The sequence below is a fragment of the Rhamphochromis longiceps genome, linkage group LG12 (assembly GCF_057381845.1).
Source record: "Rhamphochromis longiceps isolate RC_006_pf linkage group LG12, R_longiceps_female_GT1.1, whole genome shotgun sequence".
Classification (NCBI taxonomy): Eukaryota; Metazoa; Chordata; class Actinopteri; order Cichliformes; family Cichlidae; genus Rhamphochromis; species Rhamphochromis longiceps.
Genome location: NC_140568.1, coordinates 39,094,945 through 39,111,851, shown reverse-complemented (window position 1 = coordinate 39,111,851; position 16,907 = coordinate 39,094,945). Strand labels below are relative to the sequence as shown.

Sequence of the window (16,907 nt, the reverse complement as noted above, 5' to 3'; positions counted from 1 at the left end):
TTTTTATCTCTCTTCTCTCATCTCTGAATCCCCTCTCCCTGTTTTATTATTGAATGTGGTTCCTTTGAGCGTCCAATCTGCCACTCGGCACCATCAAAAAGAGAAAGGAGGAAGTAGTGGGGGTTAACCAATAAGACAGAGAGAGAGAGAGAGAAGGGTAAAAATGGCTGTAATGTGGGAGGCAGAGGAGATGAGGAAAGGACTCATTCCAGTTTGATTAGACACAGGAATTCGGTTGCTCAAACAAAAAGGTCACAGTGTCATTTGTGTCCTAAATAACAGATCTACTGTAAATCTTGATTGTCCGAGACAACAATTGATTTTTATTGTGTGCCCGTCTCAAAACGATTATGTAGTTGTGGGTGAGGTTGGATTCACTGGTAGTTGATGCTGTTCCACCTGCTTGTCAGAACGAAATAAAGCCCAGTAGCTGACAGCGCTCTGCTGTCAGAACAACTCTCTCAGATTTGATGTGTATGTGTGAATCGACTATATGTGTAATACTGTGTGTGTACGTGGATGAAAACAAAATATTATGCTTGCTTGTGGGTGTGCTTGCAAAAGCTTGTGTCCATAAGCACTGTATGTAGTGTCCTTGAACTCATGTATTTGAAAGAAGATGCATTTGTCTGCAAAATAGGAAGCACTTCTTCATATAAAATGCTCGGATATCTAGCCTGAGATGTTGTCAGCTGACTGTAGTCTGGCATAGACCTCGAGCTCCCTGTGAAAATGGCCAAGTGGGTGTAGAAAATCACTCAACACGAACATGGTTTTTGTATCTGTCGTTCTGCATAAAGGTAGACTGTGGATCCATGAAGATGGTGCCTGTATTTTTACTGCTGCACTGAATAAAGTTATACCAATGAGCATTTTAAGGCAAAAAACATCTCAAGCCCGCCTTTTTGAGAAAATGTACACAGATTACATTTCCGCTAAATTTTCTGTTTTTGTTATGGAAATTACATTGCCATCTTTCCCGAAACTGAGAACATAATAAGTATCTATCACTACAAAGATTTTCATTGGCTGTTGAGTCATTTCACCATCTGCTGTTATCAGATGTGTCATGCTATTTGTTTCAGTTCCAGAGTCCACCTATGGCATGGTTACAGTTATAATTTAGTGTATCTCATATATATGCTGTTGACCTGATGAATCAATCAATCGAAATTAAATTTTTACATGACACTTTTGATTATTTACGCTCAGTGATGATTTAGTGACCTTTGTTACCGTACACTCTGTGAGCACTACACCTATGGCTGTAAAGAATTCCTTATGGTTCTTACTGGTAAATATTACTTTCCTCCTTTCTTGTTTTATGAGCCAATGAACAACCCTTTGGTACTCTAGAGTAAGGAAGATGATATAAAATGTAGTTCAGATGCTTGTTGAGACTGTAAAATGTTGTGAAATGGGGAAAAAATACTAAATGGTTGACAAAGTAGGCACTTTCAGAGTGAAGCTAATGATACGAGATCAAATTGATAATCATAGTGTCTAAAATATCCCACCCAAAATTTTATTTGTTTGTTTTTGCCTCTTTTTTTTTTTTTTTTTTCTTTCTTTTTTTTTTTTAAACCCCAGGAGCAGTATTCCACCAGTCATGAGGGCATCTGAAAAAATGCAACACTGGATTTAAACCGAGAAGAGAGAGGGAAGACAGGCTAGTCCTACATACCCCTCAACACATTTCTACAGGTAGGTTATGTATTTGACTCTCTGAGGCTGTTTGATGTATTGTTTTTGCATATTATGACAATCTGTCTATGAGCAGTTTTTTATTTTTTGTTTTATTTTATTTTTAATACAATGAATTCATTTGTGTGTCAGAAATCCCCTTCATGTTACAGTTAAGACAGATGACACAGGGATCAGCCAAATGCAAACTGGGTCAATATTGAAAGCTTCTGCCCTGCTGGCTCTCTGATGTACTTAACAGCCAATCACCTCTCTTTCACACTGATTTGCAAGAATTTTTCCTCAGGTTGTGACATGAAAAAAACTTTCTTGCCTGGACCAGTTTTGAAGTTAACAGCAGTTTAAATTAAAATGAAAGTTCATGTTATGTCACAGCTACATCACTGTTCTTTTTTTCTATAGTCATGGTGATTGTGTTTTTGAAGTGACTCTGATTAAGTACTGCAGTTGAATTTGGTGGACAAGGGTTGCATTAAAAGGAACGTTTTTGTTTGGTTTACTTTGTTATACCACAGTTGTTTTCAGTTTTCCATAGAAAGTAATTTTGCTCGGGCACCACTAAGCTGTAGCGATTGAAGAACTTGAGGTTTGTCTGTGGTTTGCAGTCTTTTATGAATTAGGCAAAAATGTAAATCCTTCTGCCAACTTGTCATCTTTACACAGAGAGCCCACAGCCATCATTGGAATCGGTGAAAAGGAAAGCGCGCGTGTGTGAGTGAGTGTACATTCTGTTCCGTAGGCAAAACTTGCTGCTGAGTCACACCCTGATTGGGGAGGAAAAAAGCTTGTGGGGATTGGGTGTGGTAGAGAGGAATGATTTTGGTTACAGAACGCCTCTCTAGGCAAGGATAAAGACTTATTTGAAATGTCTCGACTTCCCCTCACTGTCAGTCTTGTGAGCTCAAGGGCAAAGAATCTGTTAAGTTCACACTTTAGAGAGCTGCTTCACAATCAGGTCCATAAGACAGGTCACAAATACTGCTTAAAAATGTAACTGGCAAGGTGTCGAGGATGAAACGGAGTGAACTTTTGACTTTAGCTGCAAATGTTTCATGTCTTCACTTTCTTCATAGGAAAACAGGGGCTCACATAGCCTGAAGTGATTCTGCCACCTGATTAAATGTTAATGCCCTTAGCAGCTTTGTGTCATGGCTTCATATGAGAATGGAAATCTATCTGTCAAAGAAATGAAAGGGTTTTTTGTGTTTATTTTATATAATATGCCTAACTCTTCATGCTTCCTGCATACGTCCTCGTGAGTGTGGCTACCATTTGAAAGAAGATGAATTAACTGTGAACAGAGACAGACTGCAACAATAATTTAGGCCTCGAATTTCACTCCATTCCAGGCCACTCTGTTCACCAAACCAACAGACTGCTAATCTTGCATGATAACCCCATGTGTCAGAATATTAGATTCTGTTTGACTGAATATCATGCCCATAATAAATTTAATTTGATGGGTTATTTGTAGTACACAGATAAGAGCTACAAACTGCAAAATCTGTCCTTAAAAACAAACAAAAAAATAACCCTTGAGCTTAAACTGAAAGCTCCAATAATCAAATCAAATCAAATCAAATCACTTTTATTGTCACTTTTATTGTCACATCACATGTGCAGGTACATTGGTACAGTACACGTGAGTGAAATTTTTGTGTGCGAGCTTCACAAGCAACAGAGTTGTGCAAAATACAATAATGTAAACAAGCAAAATACAAGAATGGCTACATCTGAAACTAATAAATATATGTACAATATATAATAGTATATGCATTTCTGGATGTGTATACTAAATATTTTTCTGTGTGTGTGTGTGTGTGTGTGTGTGTGTGTGTGTGTGTGTGTGTGTGTGTGTACACATATTTTACAAATTAAATAGAGTAAACAATAAATAAAATATATAAAAATATACAGAGTTGAGACATGTGCAAAATACTGATATACCTGTTTTTGACAGTCCTGACACCTATTTCTTCAAATACATTATCTATCCTTTTTATTATTGCTCTCTCCACCAATCCTTTATTATGTAATGGTGGGTGATTTGTCTAATATTATGCATATAGAAGCAGGTAGACTTTGCTTCCTTTGATGAGAGAAGGGTGCAGGTTGCATGTGTGCATCTTTGTGGAGTCTACAAAATTGCAGAAAGATAATGCTCTTAATAGTTGATGGTGGCAGTTTGCTTGATGCTTGCATTTGGAGTTTTATCTACTTGTTCCTGATTTTAATATCATTGCTCAACCTCAGGACAGGTCAAAATGACCCTCAGGCTTGTGCTTCAGTGGGGACTCCACCACTGCCTGTGAGTGCTTTAGAGTCATCAGTTCACTACATCTGCCTGAACTCAGTGGCCAGGCAGCAGTCTGGAGAATTACCATTCAAATTAAGCTATTATACTATTGAGGTTGTGCCAAATATATGTAGTCTATCCTTAATAAATGGCCATTTGTGTTGATTCAGAACATACACTTCACAGACTTTCCACAATAAGAAAGAGTGTTATCACATCTGTAGCTTTAATTTGGCTTGTTGTCATCACTATACAACCTTGGATTGTGCATTTAAGTAGGCTTTTATATTATTCATACAATAACAAGGTTGACCCATTTTATGCCATGCAGAGGCATAACACACACACATACATGCACATGTCACACACACAAATGCCGTATCCTCCAAGAACCTTCTCCTACTCCAGTGAGATGTGAGGCTCTATCTGCGCACACTACTACACTAATACACACTACTAAGGCTCTAAGCCCGCTTTCTATAATGTCATGATAGGAGTTGAGAGAACTGGATTATTACGTAATTCTTATTCTTGCACTCTCACACACATACCCACCATAGGACTAGCCTCAGTGTACAGTTTGGTGGATTTTCTGCTTCTTTTTTTTTTTCCCCGTTTCTGATTAGAGCTGGTGATTTGAATCCCAGTAAGAATTCCCACAGTCTGTCTAATTCCTGTTCCTGTCTAAAGCTGGGAGGAGGGCCAGTAAGCTGCTAAACCCCCCTGGCTATACAGAAACATATGGGCAATTGTGTGCTCTCATTGATGTATTGGTGCAGATACATGCTTGTGTACAGTACCCTGTTTATCCATGTGTAAACATAAACATACATACATTAGTGCATACCTGCATTTGTGATGTAAATGTACACAAACAACCTCAGAAGCATGTACTTCATTTGTGCACACATGACTTTAGATAGACGTGAACCTACTGTAAATGACTGCATGCAAAGAAAATGTTCTTCTTTCTCCAAGCTTGTCTTTTTCAGGCAATTATTGATACTGTCATTTATTGATTATTATTGATACGGTCTTAGAAACCTTTTTAATAACTCCTGTACAATACAGTGGGTTTCAGAATTAGTTTACTCACCTTTTGCACAGAAGACACTCAATATTTCTGTGAAGCTGTCGTCTGTTTTCATTTATCAATAATATCAATTATACAAAATAGGGCTGCTCGATTATGGCAAAAATGATAATCACGATTATTTTCACTGAAATTGAGATCGCGATTATTTGACGATATTTATTTAACCCTTTAAGACCTACTATAGAACCAAGTCCGCCAGAGCTTATATTATTTTTTTACATGTTGTAGTGCCATTTGTGGGAGCATTTCAAGTTGCTAAATAACTGTTATAGCCCATATTTTAATAATATGTATGCATTAAGTCCATAGTAACTACATTAATTGCAAAAAAGTGCAATAAACTACAAAAAAATTTAAAATCGTTTTTGTTTTGTTTTTTTACATATATTTCTACTTGGAGAAATTTAAGAGGCTTATCCTTCAAAACTTTAAATACAAAAAAGTTGCAAAAAATAGTTTACAACAACAGGAAATTTATTTTGAGTGTCTTCATAGTTTTATTTTGGAGATACACCAATTTTTATATACACTGCAGGTAAAACAAAAAAAACAATCCTATGATGCAAATTTGCAAAGAAAACAGCAGGTGCATCAAAATAAACTATTTCCAGCTGTGCAATTCGAGTTCTAAGCATCCCAGAAACTATTCAGAAAAGTCAAACATGACCAGTAGAGGTTTTTAAGGTCTACAAGTAAAAAACTACATTTCCGCGAAAATGACGTCACTTCCGGTTTCGGCCAGGAAATGGCGGACATGAGACAGTTCGCGCTGACATCTGTTTCACTGTGGGAAGTGTTATGAACAGCTGATCGGATCGGCAAAGCGTGTTTCTGGAATATTATGTTTTTGTTCCTGCAAGCGCTTTTTATGCAATTTTTGCAAAGCTATATGTGGAAGGAAACCGTGACCGAGGACAAGCTGATGGCATAAGTTGTAAGTACAACTCCTCCGGTTTCATATGCAAAACAAATTATTGCGCTAGCTTACGTGGTTCAGATTCTACAGGGATTTAAAAGTAGTTACACAAAACGGAGCGTGCTGCTCTGACCGGATTTAAAGGGTTAACAATGACTTTAAAAAATAATATAAAATAGTGTGCAACACCACTGAAGTTTTTTTTTTTTTTTTTTTTTACCTCTCTTTTCAACCAACGGCAGTCACTCTCCTCTCCAAATAACTTCTGCTTAGCTTTCCGAGCTTCCCTCGGGTCCTCTTAATCAGCGGTCTCCAACCTTTTTTGCGCCACGGACCGGTTTATGCCCGACAATATTTTCACGGACCGGCCTTTAAGGTGTCGCGGATAAATGAGGGAGGGGCTAATAATCGGCTCAGTTATTTTTAATGATCGTTGAAAGCCCAGATCGTAATCGTGATTAAAATTCGATTAATTGAGCAGCCCTAATACAAAACAATTCTGTTTCCTCTTTTCTCTCTTATCTGTCTATGTGGTAGCCCAGTTAATTCTTATGCCCTTGCACAGTCTATTATTCAGGTATTGTTTAAAAGAATATAATCATTTAAAAAATAATGAATACAAATCCTGTATTGAAAACCTTTCTAAATGTTCAATTTGAACAGTATTGGTATGATTGGCTTTCTGAACCATTTTATGATATATAGCTTATTTACATTGCGGTGTCCCATTTAAATACTTGCAGTGCCGCAGATGGTATAGAGCCATATCTGTCAGCTTGAGTGGTCCTTAAGAACAGTTGGCACATCAATTAGTGATAGCAATGCTAAGAGGGGGCCTAAGGGTATTATGGATATGCTTTGTTATGCATGTATGGTAAATGGTAAATGGCCTGTATTTATATAGCGCTTTACTAGTCCCTAAGGACCCCAAAGCGCTTTACATATCCAGTCATCCACCCATTCACACACACATTCACACACTGTATGTTTCTTGTATATGCCTAATGTTATGTTATATATGTCCCATAAATATTTTTTGATTGTGTTTACTGACATTAGAATAAATGTGTTGTTGGTGTAGTGTATCAAGATACAAGCACTGTTGTTGCTTTAAACTTTTTTTTTTTTTTTTTAACAAATATGTGCACTAGAAAGATAATACATTACATTTGTAAATATCATGACAGGATTTTTTTACTGGTAATACCTGATAAAAGCTTGTCAATGTTAACCCCTACCTGGAAACGGTATGTTTTGAATTTTTTGGGACCAAACACTGCCAATTCATGTATGAACTCACTATCAAGAATTTTAGTGGAAAATCCTTCTAATTGCTCTTCAAAACATATTAAATTCTCCAGTGAAGCTGTGTTTGTGTAAGTACTAGTCAGATTAGCATAAATCACATAATCTCTTTTGCACATAATTTGTATTTATGATGTATAGTTTATTGTATATAGCAAATCCGGTAGCCTAATTACCCACCTGCACCTCACACACATCCCATTTACACACTAGGTGTACATTATTTCTGCACATGCAAAAAGATTCACACCTACGCATATGTATAGTGTCATTATTTGAAAATGTGGCTCTGAGTATGTTGTAAAAAATTTACACACACAAGCATTTAATCTGTCTAAGCCATTTGCCTAAGCAGCTCTCTCAGAACAATGCCATTCATAGATCCTTAACACACACACACACACACACACACACACACACACACACACACACACACACACACACACACACACAGAGCAAACTGTCCAAACACTGGGCTTTGCTGGGCTAGTAACAGGTTTACGAAGCCCCCTGAGTTACAACCTGTTGTTGCCACATTGCATCACTTCACACATTTCGGGAGACTGGAGGAGGAAGAATGGAAAAGAATGAGAGAAGGTGTTCAGTCTCTGCAGTGATCACATGAATTAGGTGTTCATTTGCTTCATTTTTGTCTCTTGGAAACAGTCAGGAGATTGTTCTATCTTTGTGGCTTAGATCAGCTTTCAGAGTTTGGGTAAAGCCCACTTACTCTGTTGGACTTTTTTTTTTCTCCCCCCTCTCATTTTTGTTACCCTGTACAAACTAATGAATGCATCATAGTGAGGGTATGTACATGTATATCTGTACTTATGTGCACTATATGCTGTGGGTGTGGGGAGAAAGGTGAGATGGAGGTTGTGTCAGGCTTTTTTTTTTTTTTTTTTAAGTAGTTATGTTAGAGAGCTTAAGCAGGAGAGATGAGAGAAAGACGGGGCTGATGCAACCAGGAGACACACAGACAAATGTTTCAGAGTCACTAACACAGACATGGACACACACAGGTTCATATTGTAGGTGCACTTAGGAAAAAGCAAATTAAATACTTACTGCTGTATATGTGTGTTTATGTAAGAATAAACATTGCACACACATGCATCCAGATATAAGGCGATGTATGCACGTTTCTTAAACTGATTTATATTCTTTTATTGCACTTTTATGTTGGAATAAATATAAAATACACATTAATAAAATAGTACTAATGTTTAATTTACAACCCACATTATTGAAAAAGCTCATTGATTGGATATTTGATGAGATCACAAAGAGCTTCGAGCTGCACCAGTAACTGTGCGCAGTAGAAGTTTGTGTACAAACAGCTACACTGCTATATTGTACACACTTCATCAACTGTAAGATTTTTATTGTAGTCATGAAGAAGAAGCCATATTAGGGTTTTATGTTTCTGAGAAAAAAACCCTCTATGACCAATAGATGCCTTAAACTAATTTGTAAACCTGCATGTATGATCTCTCACCTTATACAGGCTGATAAACTGGAACCATGGCCGTTGTTTATGTGTAAATCTGTGGCTACTTACAAGAATGTTGTGGAGCATTCTTCAAGAGAAGCCAGGGCTAAATGCCATGAAATTGATTTTAGTCAGGCTACAGCACAACTGATTTACGCAAAGCTGAGATGTTACGGCAGCTTTTTAAATGGCAGCAGGCTGTCACAGTGCTCCAGGAGACCTTTCTGTATGCAGAAGTTCATAAGAAGCAGCATGTGTGTCATTGTGGTTTTCTTCATCATTATTTCTAACATTCACTGAAATAGACTGTGGGCAGTGTCACTGTATATTTTGATTTATATTTAGATTTTGGAATATGAAGCACAGCAACAAGTCTTTTTGCTGCAAACCACTCACTTTACTTACTTTGATATTTCAAAAGTCTTTAAAACTTACTTATGTCCAAGCTCATATCCTTTACATTGAATTGGGTAGTGTCATCAGCCCAGTATATCTGTGGAAAAACTTATCAAGAGTAGCACAAGAAGCTAACAGTAGCTTCCTGGTTACATCAAGTGGACAGTTTAAAGTACAATAAAAGCTGTTATTTAGCTTTTTGTGGCCATGTGTTGGAAAAAAAATCCATGTTTCTCAAACGAAATTCCAATAACCAAAACATACACGAAGCCTAGTGACACATATTTCTGTCCATATTCAAAACCCCAAGGCTGGAATCATTATGCGTCTGGTGCTATGGCACAGAGGGCTCAGGACTTTGCCTTTAAGACTGATATTTTTGGAGTGGGTGCAATGGCTTAGATCCCTTTAAGAGCAGAGGATTAGGATGATGCTGATGCTTCGTGTCTTGGCCTGGGTGCCTGTGTGTCTTGCTGCCTCTGCCTGTATGTCAGCTTTGTCTGTGTGGGGCTGGCCTTTGGAGCCAGATTTACTTGCTGCATCTGGCTGATGTGCACACAGATTTCATGGTAGAAAGAAAGAGAGAGGGAGAGAATGAGAGACACTGGTATCAGAGAGATGCTGTGCGCCTGCGTGCATGGGTGTGAATGTGTGTTGCATGTTCAACGAAGCTAACTGGAGCAGGGTGTCCAGGATGCATACACGCTTGATGGCCTGGCTGCAGCCTTGTGATACAAAACAGTCAGCATTAGTGTGTTTGTGTGTGTGCGCGGGCACTATGTCCATGTGTGGAAATGATGCATCAGTGACTCAACTTCTGCTGTCAAACATGTGCGTGTGACTGTGTATGCAAGTGTGACTGTGTGTGATGAGCAGCAGGACTAGACGGCTATCGTCGTCATTATTAGCAAACATTTTTTTATTAATTTTTTTCCTGTCTTATCACCTATCAGCTGTCAATGAGAAGCACTAATGAAAATACTCAAAGAAGCCCTGCATATTGCACATGAAATAAGGATATTCTGTGAAGTGACATTAAATCAAACAGTGTCTGGATGTTCACAAGTATCAACAACCATCCTTGGGTATAAATGCATCTAATTTTAGCATATATGCTAGGAAACAAATGTGTTGTTATCCAGTGCACAGCAGTAAATATCAGCCTAATAGTCTATTCTCTTGACCTTTCTTTTTCCCAGGTCTAGCTGGCCAATGCCGGACCCGTCGTGGATATTTGGTGGTGGTAGTAGCAGAAGTAGCGTGTATGTGAGTGCGGTCCCTGGCGCCTAGCCCATGTCCAGCACATAATGCCGTCGTCCACACGGAAAGGAGTACCGAAGGACCCCGAGTTGGCTGACCTCTTCTTCAAAGATGACCCAGAGGACGTTTTCTGTGACCTGCATGAGATCGGCCATGGCAGCTTTGGGGCCGTCTACTTTGTAAGTATCAGTTCACAATTATGGTAACTCTGGCTTTCAAAGGCCTTGAAGTAAATTAGAAATTATTCATTTTGAGATAGATTTAAAGCACTTAATTTGAGTTTTGCAGCTTTAGTGATACAGATCTGAAAGAACAGCAAAAGTGGTTGGATCATTTAAGAAGTTGCATAAACACTTCTAACATTATATATTGCAGTTTATCATTGTTATTAGCTAGTTACATACGCACATACTTACACTTCCTGCTGAATAAAGGAATATGTATGCTGTAAATGTAGTGCACCACATTATGGCTCTTTGAAAGCAGTTAAGTGGAGACAGATCCTCTCTCAGCACTTTTTCTGTTTCTTATTAATCTCATCATCACTAATTACTCATCAAGCTTTGATATTAAAGCTGCATGGAGGAGGGAATGAAAAGCATCCTGTATTCTCCTTTTTCTCCTCCTTTCTCCCTTTTCCTCCAGATGCAGGACTAGGGGCGATAAGCCTCCTCCCTGCCTTGCAAGACAGCTGTTCTGTTGATATATAAATACAAAGTAGTAGTCAATGAAGGGGGAGGATTTTCTTGACTGCCAGGGCTTTACTATCCCATGTCATGTACACGTACACACGACCAGTACATCAGTAGTAGTCCTAGTACCCATGTCCGTCTGGCTGACAATCTCCAGTGTGTGTCTAAATCCTGCCCTGATGTCAATCCTGTGCTCACTGACACACTTGTACTACCCCTATTACAACAGTGCTTGCTGTCAGCAAGGGCAGTTTTTGTAAATGTTGTTAATAGCTTTATTTTTTCAGTGATTGAACTAAGGATACATTATAATTAAAAAAAAAAGAAAAGTTTTTATTGTGTTATACAAAATCGCTACATACGATACTATCATCTAAAATGATATATAAAATCATTGTCAATGGCAACTCATGTTTACAGCTTTACAAAAACTACTACTACTTACTCCCTTATGTTTCATATATGCTAATTTATTATATCTTTTAAGAACAGTATTTATTTAAACATCACAATATTTTCTATTCAAAGCAGGTAAGGTTGTTTTTTTTTATTGTTTTGTTTTTTTAACCCATTCTGATACACTCCAACCTGAAGACAGGTTAGTATGAATTTTTGCCTGAGAGATGAATCAGTACATCAGTGAATCAGTTGCTGTTATCTATTACTAGTGGCTAATCGGAGCTTCTCTCACCTGATTTTTAGAAAGTGGATACTCAAAGGACACTGTTTGTTTGTTTTCTTTTTGAAGTTAGTCTGAATCTGTAAAAGTAATGACTATAGGAGAAAAAAAATACAGTAGTTACCACAGTAAATGTGCATTGTCAAATACATAAATTCCCTAACTATAACTGTGACTGCTTTTGTACTTGTGTAAAGACAAACGAGTAACTCCCATTACAGAAGGAAACAAGGGGAAATTACCTCCTGAGAACACAGACCCAACACCAACAAGGGGTTCACACACACCCTGATAATGGTTGCTGAATTAAAGAGTTTGTAATTAGTAACACATTCCCTTCTAATGCAATTAGCAATACAATTAGCCTATTTAAATTTCTTAGTTTTGATTGATTTTTGTTTCCTCATATGTAATGCCATCTAGCTGTATCCTATAATAAGAGGAATGCATGCTCTTATGCATAAACTGACAGGCAATCATTGGGATCAAATTAATCTGAAAAAAAGTCAAATGGGAATACTCTCTTGCCTCCTGTTACTGTAATTCCATTTGAATCTCAACATGAATTTCCCATTCAATTGTATATGGGATGAAGCTCAGATAAGGGCTTAGGCTGAGCCACAGCCTAGCTGTCCCTGAGGCAAAGTGCCTCAGAGGTTAACACCATGGGTTTAGCATGCAAATGTAAATGTGGACAGATAACTCAAACAGTTAAAGTGGCTATAGATAAACCTCACCTGATTTACGTTGTTCAGGTGGATATTTATTTTAGATTAAGGTAAGTATTTAGTTTTACTTGCACTTGGATGTTTTACATTAGATTGGTCCCTGAACTAATATGTACCACTGTCCAATAACAGGCTGCTATAGCTCGTGCTTTTTAGGTACATGTTATGTTATATTTTTTCTATAATTATAATATTTATGTAGTGACCTTTTGATGTTAACTTTCACATTTTAATAGAAGACCAAAGGTTACCCTGTGGGCATTAAGATCACTTTTGAGTCTGTATGTATGTTTATGTTGTAGAATGCCAATATAACTTTGTGGCTAGGGGACCAAAAAGGTACCCTAAAGGTACCGAAAACAAACAAAAAAATGACAAAAACAAACATGAGGCCTTGTTATATCCTGTGGGAGGTTTACTGTATTTGTCTTCGTGTGAGCTTTCTTTTCCTAAGCATTTAGACCTTGTGTTTAAAGACCTTAATAGAGTGTGATCTTTTCTATTTTCTCTCTCAGGCTCGGAACTCCTACTCCAACGAGGTGGTGGCCATCAAAAAGATGTCCTATAATGGCAAGCAGACTACTGAAGTAAGAAAATATACATGCTGGAAAATGTAGATATGGCACATACAATGTGAATGCTCCAGTTTTAGATGGTTTTGTCTGTGGAACCATATCAGAAGGACCAAAAAAAGAAAAACCTCAAGTGAGCATTTGGTTAGGTTTGGTCAGATAACCTTTTTTTTTTTTTCTATGATGTGGGAGGTATAGCTCAGAATGCAAAAAGCAGCATTACATCATTTTCTGCTACTTCACACAGCTTGATGCTATGCTTGTGAAGTTGTGAGATGTCTCATGTGGTGGTTAGTTACTCTGAAGGAACAGAAATAATGTGAAAATAATGGAAGATAATTGCCCACACCAGATGCAAAGCTTGGAACAAACACGTGTCTACCTCAAGAAAACTGCTGGAAATGTTTAGGCAGAAGCATATTTCAGAAGGCATCCTATGGGATCACAGCTTGTACTTCGGCTGAACTCAAGCCCACATCTCAGTGGTTTAGTCAACTTGTATCTTTTTATAAAACAGTGAGTGATGATTTTGTGTGAGGGCACTTGCAAGCTATTGTCCAACTTTTCCATACTAGTTGAAGTGGAGCCAGCTTTCAGTTTGTTTATTATTTATATTGGTGCAGTGCCTTTAAAGAAAACCTTTCTGTCAATAGACAATAGCAAGAGAGATACAGATGTAAAATATCTGTCACTGGTTAATGCATTGTATTTAAAGTCTTAGTTAAGTGTTAGTTTAATAGTACCTAAAGGCTGGAATCATTCTTTCCTTTTGCAGAAGTGGCAGGACATCATTAAGGAAGTCAAGTTTTTGGGACAGCTGCGACACCCAAACACAATTGAGTACAAAGGCTGCTACTTGAAAGACAACACTGCCTGGGTTTGTAGATCCTTTTCTACATCCTCTTTTTTTTTGTTCAAGTTCCTCATTTTTTTTTTAGTCTGGCAGGATACTTGATTTATCTTTCTCTCTTCTGCTCTCTCTCATTCTTTACTTACATTCTTTTGTTTTCATGTCCTGCTCGGTATGTTTTCCTACTGTGTACTTATGTTTCTTTGTGTACACTGATCAGCCACAACATCAAAACCGCTTACAGTGCACTGCCAAATCAACTCTGTCCCATTGGGGCTTCTGGTGTCTGTCATAAGAACATTGGCTGCTGATTGCTGGGTGGTGCTTCTGCGGGTTGTGCCTGCTCTGGTAGATCCCACTGATGTTTGACCAGTTTTGAGTCTGCAGAGTTTAGAGGCTAGGGCTTGAGCTATTTCTACACACTGTCCTGTTACGCAAGACCTCTGCCATCAAGATAATAAGTGTTAGTCACTTCACTTTTCTGTTTGATTTTAATGTTGTGGCTAACTGTTGTACGCCCACTTCCTCTACATTCTTTAGACTAGGACTTTTCACAAACTTGACTTAAAGCTTTAATTAAAATTTATGACGGTGCTCATTCCATGTGAGTGATTAGTTTCCATTTTATTTGAGGTTTAACTATTTTCTCTTTCAGCTGGTGATGGAGTACTGTCTGGGCTCTGCATCAGATTTACTGGAGGGTATGTTTATCAGTGTTTGATATGCCAATACATTGAGATATTTCATAATTTTATAATGGCTTTTTTGTCAGTAACAGGGTGGAAGTGTTAACATTTTTTTTCCAGGAAGTCACTCCTGAAACTTTTGTAAACCCGAAACTTGTCAAAACAAAACTAATGAAAAGTAACTTTGGTCTTTTAGCTTGGTTGTGCACTGTAAAGTATGCCCTTTAGCTAATTTAAGCTGTTTTAGGAGCAGAAGTAGGCTATGACTGCTTGACCTTATTGAGGATTTTTTTTGGACTACCAAAAAATAAGGAACTGGCTGCTATCAGATAACTGCAGTTATCTTTAAAAACTTGTAAAACCTCATGTTCTCCAATTTTCTGTGATTATTTGGTTCATTTTGTGGGCCTAACTAAATATTTTCTGTGATTGTATGCTTAGGGGCACTCTCCCCATTTGCGTCCTTGGATACTGGAGCAAGATAATGTAATGTAAATGTGTAATCTGCTGTAATAGTACTACATTTTAAACCACTGTTTATCGCAGATGGAAAACATATTTGTTTCTTAGATTTCAGCGCCTGGCAAAAAATATCTATATCACTTTTAAGAGCTTGAATTCCCTGAACTCCCCATCCTCTAACCACTCTTGAAGCTACTGACTTATTTTAAACACCCAAATACTCACTATGGACAGAGTACACAGTTGTGACAGTCGTTCCCAGACTGTTCTGGGGAGTTTAGCCTTTATATAAAAATTCTCAGTCGTAGTTCTGCAGTGACCTTTTGCCTTGGCACAATTTTTAGAACAGCAGGACTCGGGGTGCCAGCTTAGGAAACTCAACTGTTTACTGGGATTACTTTATTACTGCAGTGTGTGGACAGATCAGTACAGTTGGTCTTAATTATTAAAGCCATGATACTGTGCTTTCCAGAGCTGAGCACATGAAGTCTGCACTTCCACAATCTTGGATAGAAATAACTATTTGAATCATTCATGTTATTTCCGCTCAATCCATTCATTGTACTTATTTCTTCCATAGTTCATAAAAAACCACTCCAAGAAATGGAAATTGCTGCCATTACCCATGGTGCCTTGCTAGGACTGGCTTACCTACATTCCCATAATATGATTCACAGGTGAGTCTATTTCTTTCCTTGCTTACAGGCAACATAGAGTGAAAACATGGAACATGATAACATAAGACAGTTACGTTCTTCATTTATTGCAGTGTTTACGAATTAAGTTGTAAAACATCATGTCTATACTTACTCTTGGACATCACCTTCCCACCTTATTGCTGTACACAGTTGTATCTTTTAAGGTGGGAAGATATGATTGGCATCCAACAACCACATCAAATAAATCCGTTTTACTGTTCTGTATCATTTTAAGTTTCAAAGGGCATAGATTTAAAATGTCAAATCAAACATGATATCTTTAAATACCCAACTGTGTTTTGTTGGTCAAAAGTGAATAAAAACTGGACTGGCTCATTGGAGGTAGGACTAACTTGGCACATATCAGTCACCTGGCACATATGCATAATATATAAGTGGAGCTAATGTGACTTTTTCTCTTTTCTGTCTTTGCTGTCTTCATGCTCTTTTCCCTTATCCAGAGATGTGAAAGCTGGTAATATCCTGCTGACTGAGCTGGGTCAAGTCAAACTGGCTGACTTTGGCTCCGCCTCCATTGCCTCACCTGCCAACTCCTTTGTGGGCACACCTTACTGGTCAGTACACACAAGACAAACATGGAACCTCATCTGCAGAGAAGAGAAGATTAAGTTTCTTCTTTATCTTGCACATGTTCAGTACAAATGAGCTATTTTATGTCTTTTTTTTTCTTTTTTTCTGCCAATTTTATTTAGACATTGTTGTTGGTAGATGTTTGTTGTTCTAGAGTCATGCACCTAGACATGCAACATGTTAGTCATTATTAATTCAGTTTGAGAAAGAACTGACAAGATTTTTTTTTAATTCATATTAATAGTTTTCCGCAATTGGCTTTCAATTGTTTATGCACTAAAATAAAATATTCACTCACATATTCACAGCAGCTTTAATGGTAAACAAAGGCATCCCATATACTGGTGGACTAGTAGTCATGCATACGAAAAATTGTCACACAAGTATAGAAACATATATTCCAAAAACTAAGCTGCTATCACAGCATACCAGAGTCTTTAAAAACTCTGAGAAGCTTAGAAGATTATAACATTTTCATGGATTT

The 16,907-nt window shown here is 37.7% G+C and overlaps 1 protein-coding gene across 5 annotated transcripts in view; it reads left to right on the top strand.

The window, feature by feature from the left end:
* Positions 1-16,907, top strand: part of taok3a (TAO kinase 3a) — a 61,850-nt gene that overhangs the window by 20,982 nt on the left and 23,961 nt on the right. For 2 of the 5 annotated variants that reach the window (XM_085426269.1, XM_085426270.1), the window contains exons 2-8: positions 1,591-1,704; positions 10,405-10,644; positions 13,080-13,151; positions 13,912-14,013; positions 14,642-14,687; positions 15,715-15,811; positions 16,294-16,407. In XM_085426269.1, coding sequence (XP_085282395.1) covers positions 10,513-10,644; positions 13,080-13,151; positions 13,912-14,013; positions 14,642-14,687; positions 15,715-15,811; positions 16,294-16,407 — 563 coding nt within the window. In that variant the 5' untranslated portion in view covers positions 1,591-1,704; positions 10,405-10,512. Of the gene's footprint in view, positions 1-1,590; positions 1,705-2,367; positions 2,420-5,715; positions 6,031-10,404; positions 10,645-13,079; positions 13,152-13,911; positions 14,014-14,641; positions 14,688-15,714; positions 15,812-16,293; positions 16,408-16,907 lie in introns of those variants that run through there. The other 3 variants (XM_085426271.1, XM_085426274.1, XM_085426272.1) reach the window with 3 other exon arrangements.